Here is a 25,323-nt window from a genome sequence, read left to right as displayed (position 1 = left end):
AACGGAGGAGGATCGGAGGCAGAGATCTCCCCGCCTAGCGCTGGAAAAAGGTAAGTTTTACCCCTTTTCCCCTTTCCAGAGCCGGGCGGGAGGGGGACCCTGAAGGTGGGGGCACCTTCAGGGCACTCTAGTGCCAGGAAAACAAGTATGTTTGTTTTCCTGGCACTAGAGTGGTCCTTTAAGATGAACAAACCAACAGTGAGATGCACAGCCACCTCGGAAGCACTTGCTAATGGGATAGTTTTTGTTTTCTTTCAGCAGTGCAGCTAAGGTCTCTGCAAAGATTTGGCAGTGCTTTTCCTGCATTTGGCCTGAATACTGTGGTTGCAAGACATCATCATGCTTCCTCCACACACCTCTCACAGAGCTTCAGTTGTAAGACTGAGTGTAGACCTAATCTGTGATCAGCTATAGTTTTGGATCTGAGTGTAAATTTCAATCAGCGCTTATTCTTAATAGTTGCATGTTTTCTCCAATGTGTGCTGCAACATTTTGGCTGATGTACAACCTTTTTATTTATCTCTTATTCTACTGCAACTTTTTGGGATACTCTGAACACCAACACAACTTTAAAGAGAAACTATGAAGTTCAAATGACTCTATTTTAATGAATTATGAAGATAATGCATTTAAAGTGAACATGTAATGGGAAATATGACTTGCCTTAAGTTACTTCCATGTACATATGTCATAAAGATACATGGTGTATTCAATGTAAAATATAAAGATTTGCTCACTTGTCCTCTGTTCCAGTGCCACTTCGTGGATGTTACTGTTCACGCAACACCCACCTCCTAGCTGTCCTCCACTCTGCCTCTGTTCTTCTTTTTGTTGCCCTTCTTAGGATACATCCCCAAGCAGGGCAAATCTCGTTTGTGACGTTGGCTTGTTGGCTTCATCAGAACAGATTAAAGTTTCCTTAGCAAAGAGAGTTTCCTTAGCAACCACAGTGCATGCACTGGTTGCTATGGGTGGAGAGCAGAGGGACCTCCTATGGGAAGTTTTTTCTGCTCTCCCTTGTCTGTCAGTGCTTTTGCACATTTTTAAATAGGTTTTTCTCCTCATCTACATATCTGCTAGAAAAACTGCTAGCACAATGTATAGATAATATCGTATGCTCAACCTCATGATGATAAGTTGTTTGGGGGAATGACAGGTTACTGTTAAAAAACTAAAGTTTCATTCCTAATTTAAGTTGAGAAGAAATGCTGTGTAAACTGTTAATAACCACAGTATGATGCTATTGGTTTACTCATAGTCTGGTTCACCATTCAATGTTTTCACATTGGCTGCAGTCTGCACATATTTGGTTCACAGCTTTCTCTCCTGAGCTGAGAGAGTGCTCAATCAAAGTTCATATCTCAGCTGTCAATGTTAGCCAATCAATATTCAAAAATGCATACTAGTTACAGGGCCATCTTAGGTCCTTCCGTACTAGCCAGGTTTTAAAAGTGACTCCCATTGCAAGCCTGGAGGGCTCATGGCACACTCACCAGAGGGGAAATTCTAGTCATCAAGACAAAATCTTTCATTAAAGTTGAATGTACACTTCCTACTTACATTGTATATTGATATTTTAACTTCCCCAATAGAAATATGGTGTACAGGGGCCAGGAAGTTTGTGTCAAACAAGTTGATATAGAACCAGGGGATGACACCATAGGTGTACATACCAGTACAGCAGGCTGTCATAGCTACAGTGTTTAGAATGCTCTTTTTGTTTTGTTCAGGAAGTAAAAATATAGAGGTTGTTCCCTTAAAACTAATACTTAACAGGAGCTACACTTAAAAGGGACTCTATAGACTAATTGAAGTGGTCTGGGTGCATAGTCCCAGGTCCCTTAACCCCGCAAAGCTAATTATGGCAGTTTAAAAAAAAGTACCTCTCGGGCTTTACTCCTGTCTAGTGGTTGTCTACCAGATAGCCACTAGAGGGACTTACGGGCTGTTATGCAACTTTTGGTACAGCGTCACCCAAAACCCATGGGAAAGCATTGACGTTGGTGGGGATGGAGCAAAAGTGGACCTCGGCGCTGGACCCAGGTAAGAAACAGAGTTTTTTCACACCTTCTGCTCTGGGAGAGGGGGAGCTATAGTGCCAGAAAAACAAGTTTGTTTTCCTGGCACTATAGTTTCCCTTTAATAAGGTCAAGTAATATGATTAGAAACTGTTCCTGCTATCATGCAAGTAACTGGGAGCTATACCTCTTGGAAGGTTTTATGCAGTGCAATTTGTATATGAACTTTTATTGATATCTCTTTTTTTAATACCAATATTCTAAATTTTACACATGTATACTTGCGACAATTTAATCATATGATATTTCTTTCCAGAAGAAAGCTCTGCAGGTGAAAACACATTTGAAGGACTTCACACCCCTAATTTTTCATCGGACTGTGTAAGTCAACAGGAAACCAAATGCATGTCGAGAAAAAAATCAAGAAAGCGCTGGAGCCATCCAGTGAAAAATGTGGGAGAGGAAGCCTCTTTGTGTGAAGAACAAAATATCATACATACTGCAAAGTGCTCAATGCTTGAACAGATATCTAATATTGATGAAGGAGAACATCTTCAAGACAGTGACCCTTTCAGTGAAGTTCTACAAATAGAATCATCTTCGATTAAGAAGCATGACAAAGGGAAAATGTCACAGATAAGAAATAACTTGCTTGTTATAAAGTGCACTGAGTGCGATGAAATATTTAATGCCAAATCAACATATATTGCTCACCTCATGACACACACAACTGAGAACACGTTTAAATGCTCAGAGTGTCAGAAAGGTTTTACTAGCAATGCAGATCTTATTAAACACCTTACTGTTCACAAAGGGAAGAAACTGGCTTGTCCTGAATGTGGAAAATATTTCTCTTATAAATCACAGCTTATTAAGCATCATCGAATTCACACAGGAGAAAAACCATTCTCGTGCTCTATTTGCGGAAAATGCTTTAGCAATAACTCACATCTTACGAAGCATGAGAAGATCCATTCAGACGAGAAGCCATTTGTATGCTCAGAATGTGGTAAATGTTATGCTATTCGTTCAAATCTTGTTAGGCACCAGCATATTCATTCTCGAGGAAAACCTCTTATATGTTCTGAATGTGGAGATTTTTTTAGCAGTGTAACCGATCTGAATGCACATATAAGAAGCCATAAAAGACAAGTTAATATTTCATGCTCTGAATGTGGCAAGACTTTTCAACATAAATCTCATCTTGAAATGCATCAGTTAGTTCACACTGGGGAGAAACCATTTGTTTGTGGTGAGTGTGGGAAATGTTTTAGCAATCACTCTAATCTCGTTAAACATCAAAGAATTCATACTGGAGAGAAGCCTTACTTGTGTTTGGAATGCGGCAAATCTTTTACGCACTGTGCAAGTCTCATAACTCATCGCAGAACGCATACAGGAGAGAGGCCATTTGCATGTCTTGAATGTGGAAAATGTTTTACAAATTATTCACATCTTGTTAAACATCAGAGAACTCACACAGGAGAGAGGCCCTTTGAGTGTCCTCAATGTGGAAAACGCTTTACATCTAGTTCGCATGTCACTACACATCAGACAGTTCACACAGGGAAAAAACCATACTCCTGTCAGGAATGCGGTAAATCCTTTGGATTCAAAAGTAATTTAAATGCACATTCAAAACTACACATAAAAGAGAATTCAAACTGATTTAATTGAGTCTAAAAAAAAAATCTTTGCTGTAAGTGGCAGATTATGTTGTGACAACCTAATATTTTCCTTGCAAAAGGTCAGGTAGATAAGCTAGGATTAAAGATGACTTTAATTGGATTCTCCCAACTACAAAGCAATTGATTTAAACATTTTAGTAACGGCTTATAATGTAATAGCTGCTAACAGAACAAAAATCTCCTTTTTGTTTTAGATAATTATATAGTAGTGACGGTCTGCAGCCATTTTAGGAGACCAACGTTCTGTCTTTTCAGTTCAGTTGATGTTACACATTGATGATTAGCACCTCCACATTATTTGCAGAAGGTGGGGAGTCAACACCTAAGGTATTGCTGTAATACTTACACATTTTTATTTAACTTCTTAAGTATGGAGGTAATTGACTAAGACCAGCCCTAAAATTCCTCCCTATTAGGGTATAAGAACAATAGCTACCATAGTATCCCCCATTTTCTGCCTGCCCATCCATGGTAGCATTTATCCTGTTTTTATATTTGTTTCTTACCTACAGTAGGTGAGTCTGTAGGGGTAGAGAATAGGGCATCTGTAGTTCAGGTTTAGAGCTCTTATAGCGCTGATTCGGCTGGCCACTGTGGTCGTTCTGCCTCAGCTGCTGCAGAGCCTCTTTGAAATGCACACCAGAATCTCAGAAACGGCATGCACTTCTCTCCACTCACTTATGCCATAATCTGAAACATGTGGCGGAGCTGTTGTGGAGGATTTTGGGCTTATCGTAGTGCATCGCAGGCCTGGATCATGTCATGTTCCACTATTGATGCAGTTGCCAAAATTTCAAATTCAAATGCCCTCGTTAGCTTTCAGAGCACTGGGTGCTAATAGCAGGAATGTCATCTCCTTTCGCCCTGTGCACTGGAGAGGCATTTTTAAGGTATTAAAATTTATTTTTTACTTTTAAAACTCCTCTGAGGATTCTGTTGCCCAGTTTGTCAGGTCTTATTCTAATTTTATTCCCTGGTTGTTTAACACACCTGAGATTCAAGAATCTCCTATCAAACCTGAGAGATCCAAAGCTGTAGCAAAAACAAAACACCTTAATTGCTCAATGTGCAATATTCATGTACACAATGGCTGTAAAAAGAAGCCATGCCAATGTAAAGAGACTGCAGATACAGCCAATCAAGCAGAAATGTGTTCATTTGTTAATTGGTTCCAGCAAAGCTTAAAACAGACATTTCAGGATAAAAGATGAAATCGCTATGCTACAAAATATTCCTGCCATTTCTGAACAGGCAAATTGTTCTGAAAATGTAAGGCACCATCTAAGTATCTGAAGATTCCTTGGCTAGTTCTGCTTTTTCTTCAGGTTCATCTGAAGATGTGGCATTAAAATACAACCACAGAAAGGATCCGATACACAGGGATTAATAATGAATGGATGCTTAAATGGAATAATATTATTATTAGTAGGATAATATAAACAATATAGCAACCATAGTACGTCATATTTTACAAATACCTTTATTGGTACAAAATTCACATAAATACTCTACATACTAAATCTAAAAGTAGTATTCAAAATACTATAAAACAGAATTAAATTACAGTTAAACCCATACAGATCTTAATGGTTACCTTTAAATGGACCAACATGCTCTAGGTCCATTTGAAGGTATAACTTAGGCTCTGCGTGGGTTTAGGTGTAATTGCATTTATGTATTGAGATTCCTTATTGAAAATACTTTACTGTATTGTGAATGCTACTATATTTGAGTGTGTAGTGTATTTATGTGAATTTTGTACTACGAAAGGAATATCTAAGGAATGAAAATCTAAGGCGTTCCCTTTTCATCCCAGATTCCAAGAATTAATGTCCAGAGAGTGGAAGAATCCGCAGAACAAGGTGGTTTTTAACTAAGCATATTAAGTATATATTTTTTCTATATCAGAAGATGATAAACCATTAGCATTGATCCCAGAGGTTGATGTTTCCATAGCCCAGGTTGGGAAAAAAAATTCTGGATTTAATGGACGAGATGTCAGATAATTCCTTGAGAATTTTTCAAGCATTTGCAGTGCAAAGCATGGGTTCATCGGTTGCAAGAGCTCAAAGGATATGACTGAAAAAGCTTTTGAAAAGTATTCTGACAAGATCCATGTTAAGCTACTTCAAAATATTAAGTTGGCATCAGAGGTCCAAGCTACTAATATAAATCTTGCATAAACACGGGCCCTGCCTCTGTCGGAAAACAAGCTGTATGAAAATGGGCCTGGTCAGTCGTTGGACTCTCCAAATGTGTTTTATATGATATGCCCTTTGAGCAGGGTCATTTTTATTGGATCATCCTTAGATGATTTATTAAAGACATTTGTAGAGGGGGGGGAAAGGTCCTGCTTGAAGATAAACATAAGCCTTACTGGAACAAAATATTATTTGTGGAAGGGGCTCACTGCTCACTCCAGAATGTTAGGAAGTGTTGTTATGTACTAAAGACATTAAAGCCCAGGCTTTGTAGGACGTAATAAGACATCCTAAAATTGTCAAAGGATTAACAAGGACCATACCAGATTCATAAACAAAGGCATGGTTTGGTGATATTCTGAAACTACTATTTGTATTCATTTAGCATTGACATATTCAGCACAGTACAATTTACAGTACGGATATAAATCCTCAAATAACTGAGAAATGAATGTGAACAAAATTTGAGATGAAAAGTGCCTTGCTGGCATTAGTTGTTTTTTTTTTGTTTTTTTTCAAAAATCTGAATTTCAGAATAAACACTAAAAGTATCCCATCACTGTTTATATAGTGAATGCTTGCTAGTAGTTTACAATACAGACGTGGACATATTTTTAGCGGTAATTATTTATATAGGTATAGTAATTCCTCCAAAGGTCTAATAGCAGATCTTGTGCCATCATTACATAGGTTTAAAAATGAATACATTTGATCAACCTTTTCACATTTGTTCCCCTGTGGATCCTAAAAAAAGTGAAGAAAAAACAACTTAACCCCGGAAGGACAGAGGATGTCCAACATCTGAACTCATAAGAATTTCTTAAGTGCCCCCCATTTTATATATTGGATTTTTTTATTTTTTTAAGACAGAAAAGGCTCTTTAACCCTAAGGGATACCCTCTCATGATACCATCAGAGAAATATCCCAGCTAAAAGCTACTAAAGTTAAGAGTGGTCAGTTGCTGTTTGCAGCATAACAGGCAGATCTCCCAGTAGTGCTGCTGACCGACATGCTCTATCTGCTGAGCACACTGATTGGTGCTAGGAAAAGCCCAGCACTGATCCCAATCGACAGATGGGCATGCAGGAGAGGTCCTTTCTGTCTTCCACTGAGTGCTGGCATGTTCACACGGTCTGCAGCCAGCCGCAATGCTTAGAAAGGATTTAAAGGGCTCTATGCAGCACTCACTTTGAGTTCTGCATGCAGCTCAACTATCAGTCTGGGGGCCACTACTTAGCTACATAGGCTGAAAAGAGAGATGTGTACATCAAGTTCAGCCTTTCTCATATCTGTTTTTTGCTGTTGATCCTAAAGAAGGCAATAAACAGTTCTAAGCACTTTTAATTTTTCAACAAACTAGGAAAAAAATCCTTTTTGGCCCTAACGTGGCAGTCAGATTTATCCTTGGTTGAAGAAGCTATAACCCCACAATTTAAAAACTATATCCTTGATTATTATGTTTTTGCAAGTATGCATCCAGCTGCTGTTTAAACATCTGTACACACTAATAAAAAAAACAATTCTGAGGCAGAGACAGCCACATCCGTATTGTTCTTATTATAAATAAACCTTTCCTTTGTCTTAGACTAAATCACCTTTTTTTCCGTCTAAAGGTGTGACCTCGTGTTTTAGTGTATAGTTCTGTTTGCGAATATTTTTCCAGAAAATGGTTTGTATGGGCCCCGGGTATATTTGTATAATGCTGTAATGTTTTTCTAAATTAAAGAGGTTTAAATTTAACCTTACTATTTGTTAAACTGGAATGTTCCATTCCTTTTATAAATGTTGTAGCCCGTGACTGCCCTTTTTTTTTCTCTCTTTATTTATACCTGGATTTAACTTTGCCTACACCAGAATGTTAGGCTGTTACATGCTGTCTTAAAGGGACCCTATAGTCACCAAAACAAGTTTAGCTTAATGAAGTAGTTTTGGTTTATAGATCATGTGTCTGAAGTCTCACTTCTCATTTCCATGCCACTTAGGAGTTAAATCACTTTTCTTTCTGTCCATGCAACCCTAGCCACACCTCCCCTGGCTGTGGCTGATACAGCATGCATTAGAAAAATTGGTTTCATTTTCAATCAGATGTAAACTTCAGAAGTTTTTATCTCCTGCTCTGTAAATTGAACTTTAATCACACAAAGGTGGCTCATGTAAGGTCTAGCAAACTATTAACAGGGCAGGACATAAGAAATTCTAAATTAAACAGAATCGGCAATAAAGGAAGTGCAAACATCGGATCTCACTTTTTAGGAAATGTTTAGGAAGGCTGTGAAAGTCACATGCAGGGATGTGTTACTAGAGGGCATAAACAAAGTGATTTAACTCCTAAATTACAGAGAAACGAGCAGTGAGATTGCAGGGGCATGCTCTATACACCAAAACTGCGTCATTAACCCCGTAAGGACATGATTCCCTTTTATTCCAGAAGTTTGGTCCTTAAGGGGTTACGCTAAAGTTATTTTGGTGGCTAGAGTATCCCTTTTAAGTGCTTTAAATCTCAGTCTGTGAAGGAAAACATGAAACGTCCAAATGTTTTTAAAGTGGTTAAACCGACACTGTCATGCCGAACTTACCTTTCTTTAATTGCTTCCTCTTCTCTCCCTCTGTCAGGATCTGTTCTTAATTTCTTCTTGTCTGTTCTAGTTTTCTTTAACCCCTTAAGGACACATATTCCATAATGATTCCCTTTTTTTTCTGAAACTGTGTCCTTAAGGGGTTAAAACATAAGACAAAGTAGGGACTACTTTGTCTTATGGAGGTTTCCTACGCTTGACCATCTATGACCAGCGGAGGAGCAAAGTGTGCTCTGTTTCCTGTGGTCAGAGAAATTTTCCCACAATTATCACCTTTACTCTGTGTTCTCGCGATGCCTCTTTTACGTATTCCCGAACACCGGCAAAACTACTGAATTTCGTCCTAACAGAATGAGAGCAGTTCGTCCATTCGTGTTAGGATGCAATCCAGGACTTAGTTTGGTTAGAAATTTCATTTTAATGAATGAAATTCCAATCCGATCGCGGCTGCATCTTGCAGACGCTTAGTAGATAGCTCCCTAATTCCCACGGTATTAGGGAGCTATCTACCAGAAGGCTGAAAGACCTAGATTGGTCTTTCAGCCAACTTTACTAATACCAAGTAAAAATTACTTGGTATTAGTAATTAATCAATAATAGCACCCCCCCCCCCCATTGTAATTTAGGGCCCCCACCCTCTTCTCAGGGGTGGGGGCCGGGGGAGAGGACAGTAGGTGTCCCTCCATTTTCATTTAGGGCCCTCACCCGCCGCTCTGGGTGTGCGGCCGGAGGGAGGTCCCCCACCATTTTCATTTAGGGCCGCCACTCATGGGTGGGGGCCGGGGGGGGGGAGTACAATAGGTCTTCCCCCCTACATTTTCATTTAGGGCCCCCACCTGCCATTTTTTTTACAACACTGTTTAGTATACATGCCCATACTCGCAACATAGAGAGTAGGGGTATTCGTAAGATTTTAATCTCCCTTATATTATTATGGGGGTCATATTGACCCCTATAGAGTGAAGGAGGACATGGGGGACTTAGGAAATGGCTGCTCCCTGACGCTTCTATTTTTACATATTACAAGCTGGTAGCCCCCTCCTTGTAATAAACCGAACGAAGAGGTCTTTGTTCATTCGTTTGAAATTTCTATTCATTTATTCGTCTTTCTGACGAATGAATGAATAGATGAAATTCCCATTCAAATGCCCAAGTGTTTAACTGAGCATGCACGGGAATTTCACAGCGCTATCTAGTGTGGGCAGATGACGTCCCACAGGGACTTCATCTACCCACACAAAGATGGCGGCGCCCAGGACCTAGGTTCGGGCAGAAAATAAAGATGAAAAAATAGGTAAACTGGAAGGCTTAGGGGCATTTGGGGGTGACTAGGGGGACAATTAGATGTAGTGGAGTCGGGAAGGGGGGGGTTAAGAAAAAAAAAACTGGATTTGGCCATGACCGCACCGCTTTAACTGGTTTCCAGTGGTGCTGCTGAAAAGGTTTGCTAAAAAAAAAAAAATCCCAAATCCCTCTTAACTCCTAAGTCACAATTTGATTTCTAATTGGATCAAGTATGGTCATGATACACAACTTCTGTGAATGGAATGTTATCAGCTGAAAACAAAGCATGTATGCGCCTCCTAAAATAGCTACAGATTAGCATTTCTATTTTATTGTAGAAGTTATTATATTACTGATATGGTAAAACAGCGCCTTAGTAGTATCAAATCTTGAATATGTTTTCTGGTGACAGCTTCCCTTTAATTAAAATAGTAGATTCTTTATGTGGAACATGTGTTTGTAGCATTCACAATATATATACAGACAGGTTTGTAGAATATAACATAAAAAGGAAACATTTATTTTTGCGTTTTGAAGTTTTTATTTATGTTTACAAACACATATTTGTATGTACATGTGTTTGCGTGTATGTTCATATATATATATATATATATATATATGTTTGTCAGTATGTGTGTGTATTCAGACCCCTTCATTTTTATTCACATCAGTCTGCACTCTATACCCCACAATTACAAAGCACAAAAAAAAGTACAGATTTTTGATAAACCTATTAAGCAGAAAATAAAAAAATGTCATATTGACCTGTCTTATCAGCTTTAACTCAATACTTGGTTGAAGCAAAGTTTGCAATAATTACAGCCTCAAGTCTTTTTTGTAATGACGCAACAAGCTTGGTCAGGGCTCCTCTCTTGCCAAGGTCCTTTTCCTCTGATTGATGTTTGGTCCAGCTGCCAGAACTAATAAGAGTTTGGGTTAATCCAAACTTCTTTCATTTGAACGTTACAGAGGCCACTGTGCACTTGGGAACCTTCAAAGCAGCCAAATATTTGTGTAGCCTTTGCCAGATCTGTTCCTTGACACAATACTGTCTCTGAGCTTTGCAGGCAGGTCCTTCAACCTCAAGCCTTGGCTTTTGCTCTGATTTGCATTTACAGCGGCAAGACATATAGACAGGTATACATCAGAGCAAAAGCCAAGACTTGAGGTCTAAGGACCTCAAATCATGTTTTATCAATTTATTTTGCCACAGGTGGAAATCCAGTCAAGGTGATTACGAGAAATGGGATGCATTTGAGCTTAATTTAAAGTTAGCAGAGGGTCTTAATACTTCAGTCAATGCAATATTAAAGTTTTTTTCCTTTTAAATACATTTTAAAAGTTTTTAAAAATCTGTTTTTTTATTTGTTATTGTTGGGTAATGAGTGTAGATTGATGGGAAAATAAATCATTAAAACAGTTGTAACATAGATACATTCAGAGCACAAATATATATATATATAGAGAGAGAGAGAGAGAGAGAGAGAGAGAGAGTGTGTGTGTGTGTGTGTGTGTGTGTGTGTGTGTGTCAGTGTCACACGTTCATTTTATTTATATCCAGCATGTTTGACATCAAATGAACTGGGATTGTGTCCGGCTGAACAGGATGTCAATATTAGTACATTTATTTCAAAGAAGACCTGTCATTATTACATGTTCCAGTACAAATGATGTATCTAGAGTGAGTGATCATCAACAAAGAAAATATAACCTCTACACATTGCTGTAAGAATAAGTGTACTAAATAAAGATCTGGCCATAAAGAGATGTCTATTGTTTATTTCCTGATTTATGAATTTTAAAGGGACACTCTAAACACCAACAAATGTTAGCTTAATGAAGTGGTTTTGGTGTAAATTTCATGCCTCTGCAGTCCCTGCTCCATTTTCTGCCATTAAGGAGCTAAATAGTTTTGTTTTTGCGATCCTAGCCACACCTCCCCTAGCTGAGACTCATACAGCCTTCCCACACACCTTCTGAAAAGAGAGATCTAGTTTTTAAACTAACTTTATTGCACAATGTGTTTCATCTAGAATTTCATGTCTCCTGCTCTGGCCAACTAGAGTCAGCAGGAGCTTCGTGTGTGTGATTAAAGTTTGATCAGTAGAGCAGGAGTGTAAAGCTTCTAATGTAAACATAATGTCGTGTAAGATCTGATTTTAAAAAAATGAAACCATTTTTTTTTTTTCATGGAGTCTTTGTAAGTCACTACCAGCGTAGGTGTGGTTTGGGAAGCAAACGTGCTTTAAATTCTAAATGTCAGAGAATTGAGCAGTGAAACTGCTGGGGCATAGTCTATGCATCAAAACATCTCTATTTATCAGATTTAGTGCTTAGAGTATCCCTTTAAATTTAGTGTAATGTTGCTTACAAATTCTGGTTAGTTTGCCTAGTAAGTAAGCACTTTGCAACATGTAATACAACAGAAACCACAATATTTCTTTAAATTGTACCTTACACACATATACCCAGACATGATATCATGCCTTATCTAGAATTGTTCTGCCTAAGTTCCTCATGTTTAATCTCGTGTCTACTTGCCAAATGCTCTGGTGTTGTATTCATTATCTCTATGTTCATATGGAGGAAATCATATGCCTTAAGAGAACAGAGTACTATATATTTTCCTAAACCAGGTAGCTTCCCTACGTAATGTTTCTCTACCAAAGCATCATTTTCCTTGGGTTTTTTTCTTCTCTTTTTGTGAGTGTTAAATACAAACATTTGCAGATATTTCCTCTGCCACCTTTCCTTCTTTTTCTATTGTGCACAGCCACTCTGAGTGATCTTTGGTCAGAATGAATGATCACTCCCTTGACTGTTACCTGTCGTGTTACCTGTCATTGCCATTTGCAGACAGTACAACCAGACTGCGTTCTGTTACAAGGTTAACAGTGTTCTTTTTCTGACTTTCTTCTGCGTCAAATGAAAGGCAAAAATGCAACATAACAATCCGTAATATTAACTATTAAAATAGAGAAATAGCTTATAATTGTAGACCATGACATACTTGAAAGAACTTGCCTAGCTATGTTATGTTATGTTATGCCTACCTATGTTATGTCTAATTTTGTACAAATATATGCTGTAATGTGGGCTTCATCCTTCAAAATATCAGTACACATCCATTTGCCTCAGAACATTTGGATAGACAAGCAGTACTTTTAAATCTTAAAGTTTATTAACTACGTTATTACCTTATGCACAGGTGGCTGGGAGGAATGATGAAAGCAGAAGAAGGAAGGATTTCTCTGAACATTGTTTTAGAGAATGAGTCAAACCAAAGAAAAGGCATAATATGGGTTCATCCAAACCATTACTCCCTACTCCCCGTTAGAAATAGAATTGCCCCAACAGAGAAATGGAGAAAAATCATAAAAAGTGTAACAGAAGAGACTTATTTTTTTATTTTTAATTCTTTATTTATGTTGACAGAGATAACATGCATAGATCGAACACATTCCGTAACTCAAACAAAGATTGACATACACATTGTATACAGATTATAGTAACTTATCTATCGCATAACCATGCGGTTGATGGTGGTCGAAAATGCCCGACCATTGCTCCCGAAGCTGATGTATTAGTTACCTTAATACTCTCTGATATTGCGAGTTACAATTTGTCAACTTGAGTTTTGTGATTTGTAAAAGATACAAAGTAATACAAGAAATATGTGGTAACATATGGAGCTTAGCAGTGGTATATGTACGTAAAACAGCATTGGTGTGTGCCCTCCATCTGCCGGGAGCCCTCTGATCTAATATTGTGCTGCGTAATGGGCTTCTCTGTGTCTCAGAGTTAGATGACTCGCTACGAGTTTCCCGCCCTCTGGTCTTTTAAAGGCCCAGAGGGTCTCCCGTTGCGGGCATCATTGTGCGCTCTACATATTGCCGGCAGCTGGCAGGGCCCTCTGAAGACTTTGGTTTGCGTTCCTTTGTTCACACCTGGTGTTTAACCAGTTTCCGGGTATACCGCTCCCTACACCCTCTGGGAGACATATGCTACACATAATAAGAGAAAAAAGAAGTAGGAAAAAGAAAGGTGTCAATAAACAAAGATTGTAAGGTAGGGGTGGGGTGGGGGAGGCACCGAGGACCCACATCCCTTTGTTTAGTTATCTTGTGGGCCTCAAGTCTGCTGCGTGTCTTAACTCAAGGTGCTATTTTCCCATGGTGCCCATATTAACATTTTTTAAAAGGTGAAGTTTGTTAAGGTATTTTTAATCTAACACAAATACCACTAACAGATGTGGAAATTAAGTTGTTGAAAAGGGGATTAGATGTTGCTCCTAATCAAGACACAGATAGGTTTGAGTTGTTTATAGATTTCCCAAAATGTATCAGAAAACCATTAAAATACATTTTCTAAAACAGCCTTCTAGCAATTATATTGCTGAATCCATTTCAGAGATACAAAACTCAAACAATTGTTTTAAACACAGTCATTTAAAACTCAAATCACATGTTTATTACACAGTCATTTGAAACCCAAATCACATTTTATATAATAGGGGAGCATATATAGTGATCTTTAATGAAATGGTAGACATAGTCCTGAAAGAGGCAGAAGGGTGGGGGAGGTAGTATTGATAACCTGAGAATATCATCTTGGAAAAGCCTCTAAAAATTTTAGGTGATTCTAGTACATACATGAAATTGTGTATTGACCCCACACATTATTATAAACGAACCTTAGAACAAATAATATCTATGGCTAAGGAAAATAGAATAATAATAACATAGGAAAACTGAATTTCAGAATCCTTTCCTGGATTTAATTTTGGAACTTCTTTAAAGGGACACTATAGTTACCAGTGCAACTACTTGTATTCCTGACCATATAGTGTTAACACCACCATCTAGCCCCCCCTGGGCCCCTCATGCCTCCATAAATATAGTAAAATTCTTACTGTATTCAAGCCAGACGCTGTATGCTGTTTGCCTAAAAAAAATAAAACAGTCTGTTGACATCATCAGAAGTGGTGGCCTGATCCAATCACAGTGCTTCCCCATAGGATTGGCTGAGGCTGACAAGGAGGCAGATCTGGGGCAGAGCCAGCACAATTCAAACACAGCCCTGGCCAATCAGCATCTCATCATAGAGATGAATTGAATCAATGAATCTCTATGAGGAAAGTTCAGTGTCTGCATGCAGAGGGAGGAGACACAGTGCTGCCCTGTGCTCTGCTGACAGCAGATCTGAGTGGTTTGAGGAGTTTTATGCCTCAATCAACTCGGAAGTCCCTCTGGTGGCATTCTGAGTGACTGCAACTGGAGGTGTCATTGAAAACATCAATTGAACTAACAATGTCAGCAAGGTATGAAGCAATAGACTTTCTGGATGTGAGAATTTCCAGAAATTATAATAAATTGGCTTACACATTATTTACGAAACCGACTGACAGAAAAACAAGCTTACATATGTCCAGCTGCCATCCGAAACATTTAAAACAGTCTTTACTACATTTGTAGTTCTTGTGAGTTATAATAAATAACAACAGCAAAGCAACAGCAGATGTTCAGCTCTGTGAGATGTGGACTACGTTTGCACAAAAAGGTAACAATGATCCAACTTTACAAAGGACTCTTGAACGATGTTATGAATAAAATATGAAAACCAAGATTAAAGATACCACCTTTACAACGATTACATCAAGTTTGAATAATACCATGTATAAAAATTGGAACACTGTTGCAAATGACACTACCTTATCAGAATGCTTTTGCCATACTCCTGAGCTAAATTAACTCGTATACGGCTTATAGACCGCAGTATAAATATATTGCAAGAAAGAATTGTCAATATAATAAAATATAGTGATACAAATAAATAGATAGACACTTATAGAGTCCTACTAAAAATACCAAACTTAAACGATCCTAGAAACTAGTCCATAATATGTAGCATAAGGGTTAATATATAGAGACACAGAGTAGCGTGTGTATAGAGACACAGAGTAGCGTAATCCTTAGAGTTGTATACAGTAAGGTACCCAAATGCCAAATTGATCTGTTTTACTGAAAAATGGATACAGTATATATTAGTAAAAATCTAGAAAATGGTTGCTCCCACTTAGCAAAATGTTTCACTAGTGCCTAGAAGTAAAAATAAAAATACAGTGCTCACTGTAAACTGGAGCTTTTAATAAATTGTAAGATTAAAGGGATCCGATAGTGCAGGGAAAACAAAGCCGTTTTTGTGGAACTATAGGGTTAATAGGTCCCCACCCTCCTCAGCCCCTCCCGCATCGTTGAAGGGGTTAAAACCCCTTCAACCACTTACCTGAATCCAGCGCCGATGTCCCTCGGTGCTGGGGCAGGCTCCACCCACGCTCCTCCCCCGCAGACGTCAGCCGGCAGGGGAGACCTAATGCGCATGCAATGGCCATGCGTGCATTAGACCTCTCCATAGGAAAGCATTATTCAATGCTTTCCTACTGGGAAAATCTGATGCTGGAAGTCCGTGAGGTCCGTTTGGATTCCAGAAGCCCTTAAGTGGCTGTCTGATAGACAGCCACTGGGGGCAGACTTAGAGCTGCCATGTAAACATTGCAGGTCTCTGGAACTGCAATGTTTTACTTTGCAGCACTAAGTGCAATAGGGTCACAGCACCCAGACCATTTCAATTCGCTGAAGTGGTCTGGGTGCTTAAAGTGTCCCTTTAAAAACACTCACAAAGTGAATATGAATCAATGCAAAATTGGCTCAATAGCTTACAACAAAACTTGATTCTCTGATCCTTAGGATGGATGGGATCTGTAGGAGCTGCAGTCCATGCTGTGTGTATGCCGCTGGTGAGCTTAGTGTGCGTTCCACCCGAAGCCTCACTCCAAAGTCCAACTCTCAGATCTCGTAGACCAGTTTCCGGTCTACGAGAGCAGCAAGTAGTGGTGTTTTGCAATTAGCTTCCTAATGTTCAATGCCTATATATATATATATATATATATATATATACACACACACAAACAAAATACACAATCCAGCACACTTGCTCATTCACTAAACAACGATTTCAAGTCTCACAGTTTTAAAAACACCTCACCTAGGCAAAAAATAATGGGTATTTAGTTACAGTATATTATCATATATTGCATATGCCTGCCACAACGTCAATGTAGTTCATTCTTGGCAGGTCCTATTCTAGCTGCTTAATACCTGCTCTTATGAGATCGATCCACTTACTTGGGAAATTCTTCCTCCTGGGACTCTCTGCAGGTCAAGGTTAAATAGGACCCTTAAACGAGGCACCTGTGACAGGGAGGTGTGCCAAACCAAGGCTTTATTATAAAAATAAATGAAACCATGGATGACTAGGGCTGCGTTCACCTGAACATGAATACATTATAGGGTGCTGCTGGGGCCATATATAATAATCTTGCACTCCATAAAAACAAAATGTCTTAGCCTGGTGCTTGTCAAGCAAAATACAAAAAAATTAACAAATGAAAGCACTCTCGGGACTTGTAAAAATAAAACTTAAAACAAGTCATATTGCCTTACATCAAAAAAGGTCAATGGGTCGAAGTTTCAGTATGGTAAACGTGATGTAATAATTCAGCTAAATAATGGGTGAGGAGGGTGGATCACTTGAAACGGAATGGCCCAATTAAGAGGGGGGATAGGGTTTATATCGGGCAAACACCTCCGAAAAATACAGGCCTTTGACTTTAAACTTGTAGTCAGAAACATGATAGTTATATGAAACAGTAGAATGGGGTGATAGTAGAAAGTGGTGAAAGTTGGCAGTGGTGTGCTGAAACCAACGTACGGGTAGGCCTGTAAATATAGAGGGCAAAAAATGTTAAAGGAAGAAACACACTTTATTGCATAGCTCATAAGGCTAAACTTTTAAACGCTTTCCTGAGCTCTGTTTTAGGTTGAGGATTTCCATCTCCCCAGTCTTTTGATAATATGAACTGGTATGTCCACGCTGGAGGCTGCAGATGCTGCACCAATCCTAAATGAGTGTCCAGAAAAGGAAGATAGATTGTGACCCAATCTCAGTAGTAATTTCCTAATGTAGAACACAAACTTGGAGGTAGTAAGTGGATGGGCATGAAATAATTGTAAATGAGAATTAGGGCTGTTGACTGTAAGCAGGTATTAACCCAATACTTTAACAGGACAGCAATTGTTGCCTGTGGGAAATAATATGATCGTGGATGGCTGGTTGGACTGCTTAGTTTTGGACATTTGTAGGGTGAGAATGTAGTGATCGCCGTGTTTGATGATGTTGGAAGTTTTGAGGCTTATGTTGGCCTCGGATTGTCATACCACTGTAAATTCTCTAGGTCTTAAGAAACAGTAGAAGGCGATGTAAATGGCTGCCTTAATTACGTAATTTGTGTGGTTTTCGAATGGGTTTGTGACCAGTAAATTGGAAAGGTCTCTTATTATGGGTCGATCAATGAATATTATGATGGAAGTAGGAGGTCTATCTGATTTGTTAATGCCTTTAAGGATGGTTTTAATGGGATATGAGTTGAGAAAGAGGGTGTGATTAGGGTATGTGGTGAGGACATGATGTTGGACTCCTTTAAGTTAAAGTTAAATTTTTGATGTCTTGATGAAGTAGTTCTCCTGCAGGTGGAACTCCATGGTAAACCTGCGGAATACCACTAATGCCCTGTCGTACTCTGTTTTGGTATTGTCCGAAAGTGACCGAGCATTGGTCATCAAATTGGTTAATCCATAACCAGCTCTTGAAATACAGGAGTTCTGGACAAGTGCTTGTTGGCAGTGGAATGGATCTCTTGAAAATAAGATCGGGACAAGACATCAGCTTCAGTTTTAGCCACTCCCGGGGTGTATTCACATATAAGGTAAAACTGCAACTTTCGGTAAGCCAAGTCAATTTTCAGAGCAACCGGATGGTGGTCAAAGAAGAAGAGCGCCCTTCATTGATTATCTTGAATGCCACCAAGTTGCCATCAAGTTGTTGGAGAAACATTTGACTGCCTTGCCGGACCAAAGATGACCCCAGTACACGATAGGTTACAGCAGGGCCGCCACCAGAAATTTTGGGGCCCCTAACTCAGCTCAGGGTCTGGGCCCCCTGGGGCCCGCCTCCAATCCCGCCCACAGGGTCCGCCTCCAAATCCCGCCCACAGGAATACACACAGACACAAAAACACACACTGATACAAAAGGACACAGACACACACACACACACAAAAATACATACTAACAGACACACATACTGAAACAGAAATACACGCATATAGGCATACGTACTGACACACACATACTGAGACATACACACATATACAGACACACAGGCATACATAGTGACAGATAGACACATACAAACATACATACATACAGACACACATGCATGAGGACTTACACACACATACACTGACATCACATACATACACACAGACATACATTAATTCATACTGGCATACATACATATAGACATACTGACATACTGACATACACACACAGACAGTCACAGACATTCTGACATACACACAGACATTCTGACATACATACAGACATACTAACATACACACAGACATACGTACAGACATTCTGACATACACACAGACATACTGACATACGTACAGACATACTGACATACAGACATTCTTACATACATACTGACATACGTACAGACATACTGACATACGTACAGACATACTGACATACACACAGACATTCTGACATACACACAGACTTACTGACATACATACAGACATTCTGGCATACACACAGACATTCTGACATACGTACAGACATTCTAACATACACACAGACATTCTAACATACATACAGACACCCTAACATACACACAGACATTCTAACATACATACAGACATTCTAACATACACACAGACATACTGACATACGTACAGACATTCTAACATACACACAGACATTCTAACATACATACAGACATTCTAACATACACACAGACATTCTAACATACATACAGACATTCTAACATACATACAGACATTCTAACATACACACAGACATTCTAACATACATACAGACATTCTAACATACACACAGACATTCTAACATACACACAGACATTCTAACATACATACAGACATTCTAACATACACACAGACATTCTAACATACACACAGACATTCTAACATACACACAGACATTCTAACATACATACAGACATTCTAACATACATACAGACATTCTAACATACACACAGACATTCTAACATACATACAGACATTCTAACATACACACAGACATTCTAACATACACACAGACATTCTAACATACATACAGACATTCTAACATACACACAGACATTCTAACATACACACAGACATTCTAACATACATACAGACATTCTGACATACACACAGACATACATACACAAATACAGCTAATTTTTCTTACCTTTTTTTGCAGGTGGAAGGCTGTGGCTGATGGGAGTCGGCGTGGCTCCTGCAGGCTGCAGGCCTGTCCTTCTTGCCTCTCGCGCGGTGCTGAGGGGAGGGGAGGGGAGGGGAGGGAGCTGGGAGGAAGTGACGGCCACTTCCTCCCAGCAGTACTTTGCGGTTGGGATTTTTTTTTAAGGGGCCCGGTCGCACTATTGCACGGCCGCAGCGCTGACCGGGCCCCTGAAGATACAGGGCCCATGGGGTGGCCCTAAGTGAGTGGGCCACCCGATGGGCCCCATCAGCATGCGCTACACGTGGGGCCCGGGCGGCCGGGCCCCCCAGGGCCGCCGGGCCCGTGACAACCGTTATGGTTGTCACCCCCTGATGGCGGCCCTGGGTTACAGGTGAGATAGAGTCATAGAGTTTCACATTCGCTGACGGTACTCACCTTTCCCAGGGCATCCGCAATGCCCTGGAGGTCAGTCTGCAGCGGTTATAGTATATACAAACAACTGGTGAGTGGGGGTTCAAGTGCGGATATGTGCAGGCAGCCTCTGAATATAGGGTATAACCCTCTAAATCACAGAAAAGAGAAAAATAAAAGGAACCAGGATGCCACAATCACTACAGTATATTTATAATTACCAGCTGGAATGTGGAAATCTCATAAAAGAGAAAAAACATAAAAATGACACCGTAACCTTTAATAAACATAAAATGTATATAGAGTATCAAACACACTCACATAGAGAAGTGGCACATAATAATTAAATTAAGGCAAAAGTCCCACCGCGTCCTATAGGTGCAGTTCAGTCCACGATGGAAATTGTTCTATAGGCCCAAAGGTCAGAACTCCACTGCTGCTGCTGCTTGACTTCTGGACTCATTCTTTCACCTCGCTTTACTGCTGCTCAGCGCATTTCGTTTCAGGAGACTTCCTCGGGAGCTTGCTACGGTTATAGCGCCTGTGGCTGCTGCACCCCAGTCTGCATCTTGTGTACCTCGTTTCAAAGCAAGGAAACACAGAGTGATTGCTCCAGCATTCCAAGATGCCAGCCGCTGCATGAGGAAACTGGTCTGCAGGTTAGAGGATGGAGGAGGTGTGGCTGAGGGGCTGAGCCAGGACAATGATGCATCCAAGATGGTGCTGAGTCCCACAGTCAGCCACATTGATCTCAGGTAACACCTCCTACAGGTGAGACCAGGTTATGTGATTGAGACACTCCTTTATAAGCAGAGCACACCTTTCAGTTTGTGCTTCGTTGTTTTGTTGCTGCGTCAAGAATCCTAGCGTTTGTTTCCTTGTGTTTCCTACCCTTGCTGGTTTCCTGACTTTGCCTGCTCTCTGAATTTAGCTGATTACCGCCTGCCCTGACCTCTGGACCGTCTGACTCTGATTTCTGCCTGACCCTTCTTCGAATACCTTTGCGTTGGATTTTTTGTGTTATTTTTATTAAAGCCCCCATGCCATCACGGAATTAACAGAATCCTGTTCTCAACCTCAGGATCTCTGTAGATCGTTCTTGTAAAGGAGAGCTGTTACTGCACCTGAGTTCCAGCACTGAACATGACACCAGTGATTTGCTACAATGAGGGAATGAAAATGGAGATCCATTGAGGAGGAATCTATTCCATATGTATAGGTCGGATCTGGCCAGGGGGATCGAGGATTAGAGGTGCTGTCATCAGGCAGCAGGCAGAGAAGCCTGGAGATGAAGAATCTACCCTGCAAGTGCACTTTTAATAATAAATGTGTTTGTACATTCCATCTGCACTATATTTCTTTAATGTTTATTCCATGTCTATGAAGATCCATATTCAAGACTGAAGCACCAGTACCTCCATATACCCCTTTTAGGGGTGATAAGCTGAAACATCGCCTGGCTCTATCTATCTTTTTAGGCACTCTGGATTGCCTCTATTATTGAAGGCTGTATTTTATTTATATTTTTCACCATATTAGGTGTCACTTTGTCGAAATCCTACAGTCTGTATGTTTGTATTTGTATATTGGTGTTTAGGGGTGCACCATTCAGTAGGTTTTCTGGTTTGTTTTAGCATATAGTGGGGATATATTGTATAGTTTTCTTGATATTGGAATCCAAACTTAAAGATTGCAGTTTATTGCTAAGACTTCTATGTGCAACAGTGTCAAAAGCCTTACTGAAATCTAGGTAAGTAATGTCTACTGCACCACCCTGATTTATTATTGTAGCTACCCAATCAAAAAAATAAATAAGATTAGTTTGGCATTATCTCCCTGAAGTAAACCCATGTTGTCTCTGATCTCTGAATCTATGTGATTTTAGATGTTCAACAATCCTATTCTTTAACATGGTTTCCATTACTTTCCCGGCTACTGAAGTAAGGCTTACTGGCCTAAAGTTGCCTAAATCCTCCTACTACCTTTATTGTGAATGGGCACATTCGCAAACTTCTTTTTTTTTTTTTTTATATATTCTTTATTTTTCGCTTTGCAAGACAGCTGATACATAAAATACAAATAAACAAAACCAGAAATGCGGCACACAATTATGCACCCAGGAATTGGTGCTTCGTGACGTCGGCATCCGTGCAAACGTGCTTTTTGAGTACTTTGCGATCCATAATTCGTGCTCGTATAGTGTGATGTTGCCAGTAATTTCCGGTTGTGTTGACACAGTTTTGAGTATTGCATTACATCTCACAAAGTGTTTTTAAATGATCAAATATAACAAAGAACCATCATGTGTCAGTCCGAAATTCCGAGCTACTAGGGGTGCCATGAACAATCGCATTCGCTTCTACAATTGTACAGCAGACCCCCCATATCCCTGGTAATTGCGAGTGAACTCTTATAATCGTCTACAAGAGATAGTTCACGATATGTATGAATTCAGGAACAGTAAAAAAGGGGAGAGACTCCTCGAAGGTTCGAGAAATAATAGAGAAGTAGAAAGAGAGAGAAGATGGAGGGAGAGTGATGGAGGGGAGGGTAATGGGAGTAGGGCTTATATCGTGAGGAAGGACAATCCGATGAGCGCCTCTATGTCGGTAGTGCCACCAGGAGGAGGGGGGAAGCCCCCTCCATCATCCATCTACTCCATGCACCCTTGTTCGCAAACCCCCTGTGGAGAGAGGGTCTAGCGGGGTGGCGGAGGACCAATCCCCTCAATGTCTTTATTGAGGCTAGGCCAGGGCTGGTATGGATGTGTTAGGTCGTGTCTCAAGCGCTGGCTACGCTATTAACCCACGGATCCCAGATCTTTTCAAACTTCCTAATAGTCCCACTGACCTGAGCCGTCAATTTGTCCATCAAAAAAGTATCCCTAATTTTCTGTTTTGTGAATGCCATGGTAGGGGCATCACACTGTAGCCACTGTTGCGCTAAGGCGCGTCTCGCGGCAAGGGTTAATTTGTGGAGGAGGGTTTGTTCAGCTCGCGACCAATCCTCTATGGATCTCGATAGTAGGAATACCCACGGATCCAGCTCCACTACTCGGTCGAACACCTCTCCTAACAATGTTGCCATCCTCTTCCAGAACGCCTGCGCTATCGGGCATTCCCACCACATATGAATATACGCACCCTTCTGGCCGCAGCCCCTCCAGCACAAGTCTGTCGGAGTTTTACCCATGCGGAAAAGTGTCACCGGGGTGGTATACCATCGAAAAAGGGTCTTATATGATTGCTCCTGCAGGGTCACGCACACTGAGGAGGTCGCGGCCGCCTCCCATATTTCCTGCCACTCGACCCCCTCCAACACCTCCTTCAAGTCAGCTTCCCACTGATCGGTGTATTTAATAGACCCCCATTCCGAGGTGTGCGTACTCAGGTGTGCGTACAAACAAGAGATGAGACCAGTCGGAAATTGTTCCTTGTAGCACATCCTCTCAAAGAACGTAAGAGGTGCCTGTGCCGCCTGTTTGATCCTGGCCGCTCGGGCGTAGTCCCGAAGTTGAAGATAGCGGAAGTAGACCCAAGGGCTCAGTGGGGTCCTGTTACTCAATTCCTCGAAGGAGACCATGGAATCGTTGTCATATAAGTGGTGCAGTCTCTGTAGTCCCGCGGTTTCCAAACCTCTAAAATCAGGAGCTTGCAAGCCTGGAGGGAAATTTCTATTTCTCAAGTACGGGGTCATTGGGGACAAAGCGGAAGTTAGACCATATTTAAGAGCAATCGAGTCCCAGACCTTCAAAGAGGTCTGAACCACTTGGCATGGGATCCTATCTGGAGGTCTAAATTCTCTAGGGGTCCACAGGAGGAACTGGGGGAGGTCCGGGCCCAACAAAGAGGATTCAGGAGGTGTGTGCCACAATGCTATCTGGGCCAGTTGTGCCGCCACGTAATAGTAGTAAAGATTTGGCAGCCCCAGACCCCCCCTCTTTCTCGCCCTGTAGAGTATATTCCGTGATGTCCTATGTTTCCTCCATCTTGGAGATCGTTGAACCACGATTCAAGGTGGGGTACCAGTACTTCCCGGAACGTCTTATAGTAGCTCCCGTCGAAGCCGTCCGGGCCGGGTGCCTTATTGCTCTTCAGGGCTGATATTGCTGCATCTATTTCCTCCACCGATATCCGGCCACTAAGGGTGGCCACATCGACCTCGCTCAGTGACGGGAGATGTATCCCAGAGAGGAACTCTCGTATCTTTTCCATTTGGTCGTGTGTTTCCGTGTCGTTCCCCTTCGAGTGGTTATAAAGTGTAGAGTAATAGTCCGAGAAAAAGTTTGCGATGTCTACGGGGTTCGTCCGGTACGTTCCCGTAGCGTCTTTAATTTTCGGAATATGCGTGGTTCCGTGGGCGCGGCCTTAGGGATCTCGCCAACAAGGTGTCCATTTTGTTGGCCTTCTCATAGAAGGACCGCTTAGACCACAAGATAGCTCTCGTGGTATCGTCCAAAAGTAAATCACGTAGGGAGGGTGTTAACGGCGCTAGTGAGATCCGCCCAAAACTCTTTGCAAGGATCATTGGGAGCATAAACATTGATAACATGAATCGCGTGTGAGAATAAGGAGCCTGTCAATTGTACACTACGCCCCGCTGAGTATGCATTTACTCCATGAACGCTAATCGGGCATCTACGATGGACTAGAATGGCGACGCCATTTCTCTTATTGAGAGCTCTTGATTCATAAGTGGTGGTATAGGTGTGGTCCTTAAGGGCGAACTTGGCTGATCTGGGGAGATGCGTCTCCTGTATAAAAGCTATATCCGG

At 40.7% G+C, this 25,323-nt stretch overlaps 2 protein-coding genes across 4 annotated transcripts in view; one reads left to right on the top strand and one right to left on the bottom strand.

Moving 5' to 3' along the window:
- Positions 1-5,940, top strand: part of LOC134575477 (oocyte zinc finger protein XlCOF6.1-like) — a 37,587-nt gene extending 31,647 nt beyond the window's left edge. For 2 of the 3 annotated variants that reach the window (XM_063434784.1, XM_063434782.1), the window contains one exon: positions 2,335-5,940. In XM_063434784.1, coding sequence (XP_063290854.1) covers positions 2,424-3,686 — 1,263 coding nt within the window. In that variant the 5' untranslated portion in view covers positions 2,335-2,423 and the 3' untranslated portion in view covers positions 3,687-5,940. The remainder of the gene's footprint in view (positions 1-2,334) is intronic. The other variant, XM_063434783.1, reaches the window with a different exon arrangement.
- CLP1 (cleavage factor polyribonucleotide kinase subunit 1) overlaps positions 1-25,323 on the bottom strand; it is a 386,408-nt gene that overhangs the window by 310,009 nt on the left and 51,076 nt on the right. The gene's annotated exons all lie outside the window — the stretch shown is intronic.

This window comes from Pelobates fuscus, chromosome 10 (genome assembly GCF_036172605.1).
Source record: "Pelobates fuscus isolate aPelFus1 chromosome 10, aPelFus1.pri, whole genome shotgun sequence".
Lineage (NCBI taxonomy): Eukaryota > Metazoa > Chordata > Amphibia > Anura > Pelobatidae > Pelobates > Pelobates fuscus.
The sequence above is the reverse complement of the archived record's forward strand: the minus strand, read 5'-3'. Positions and strand labels throughout refer to the sequence as shown.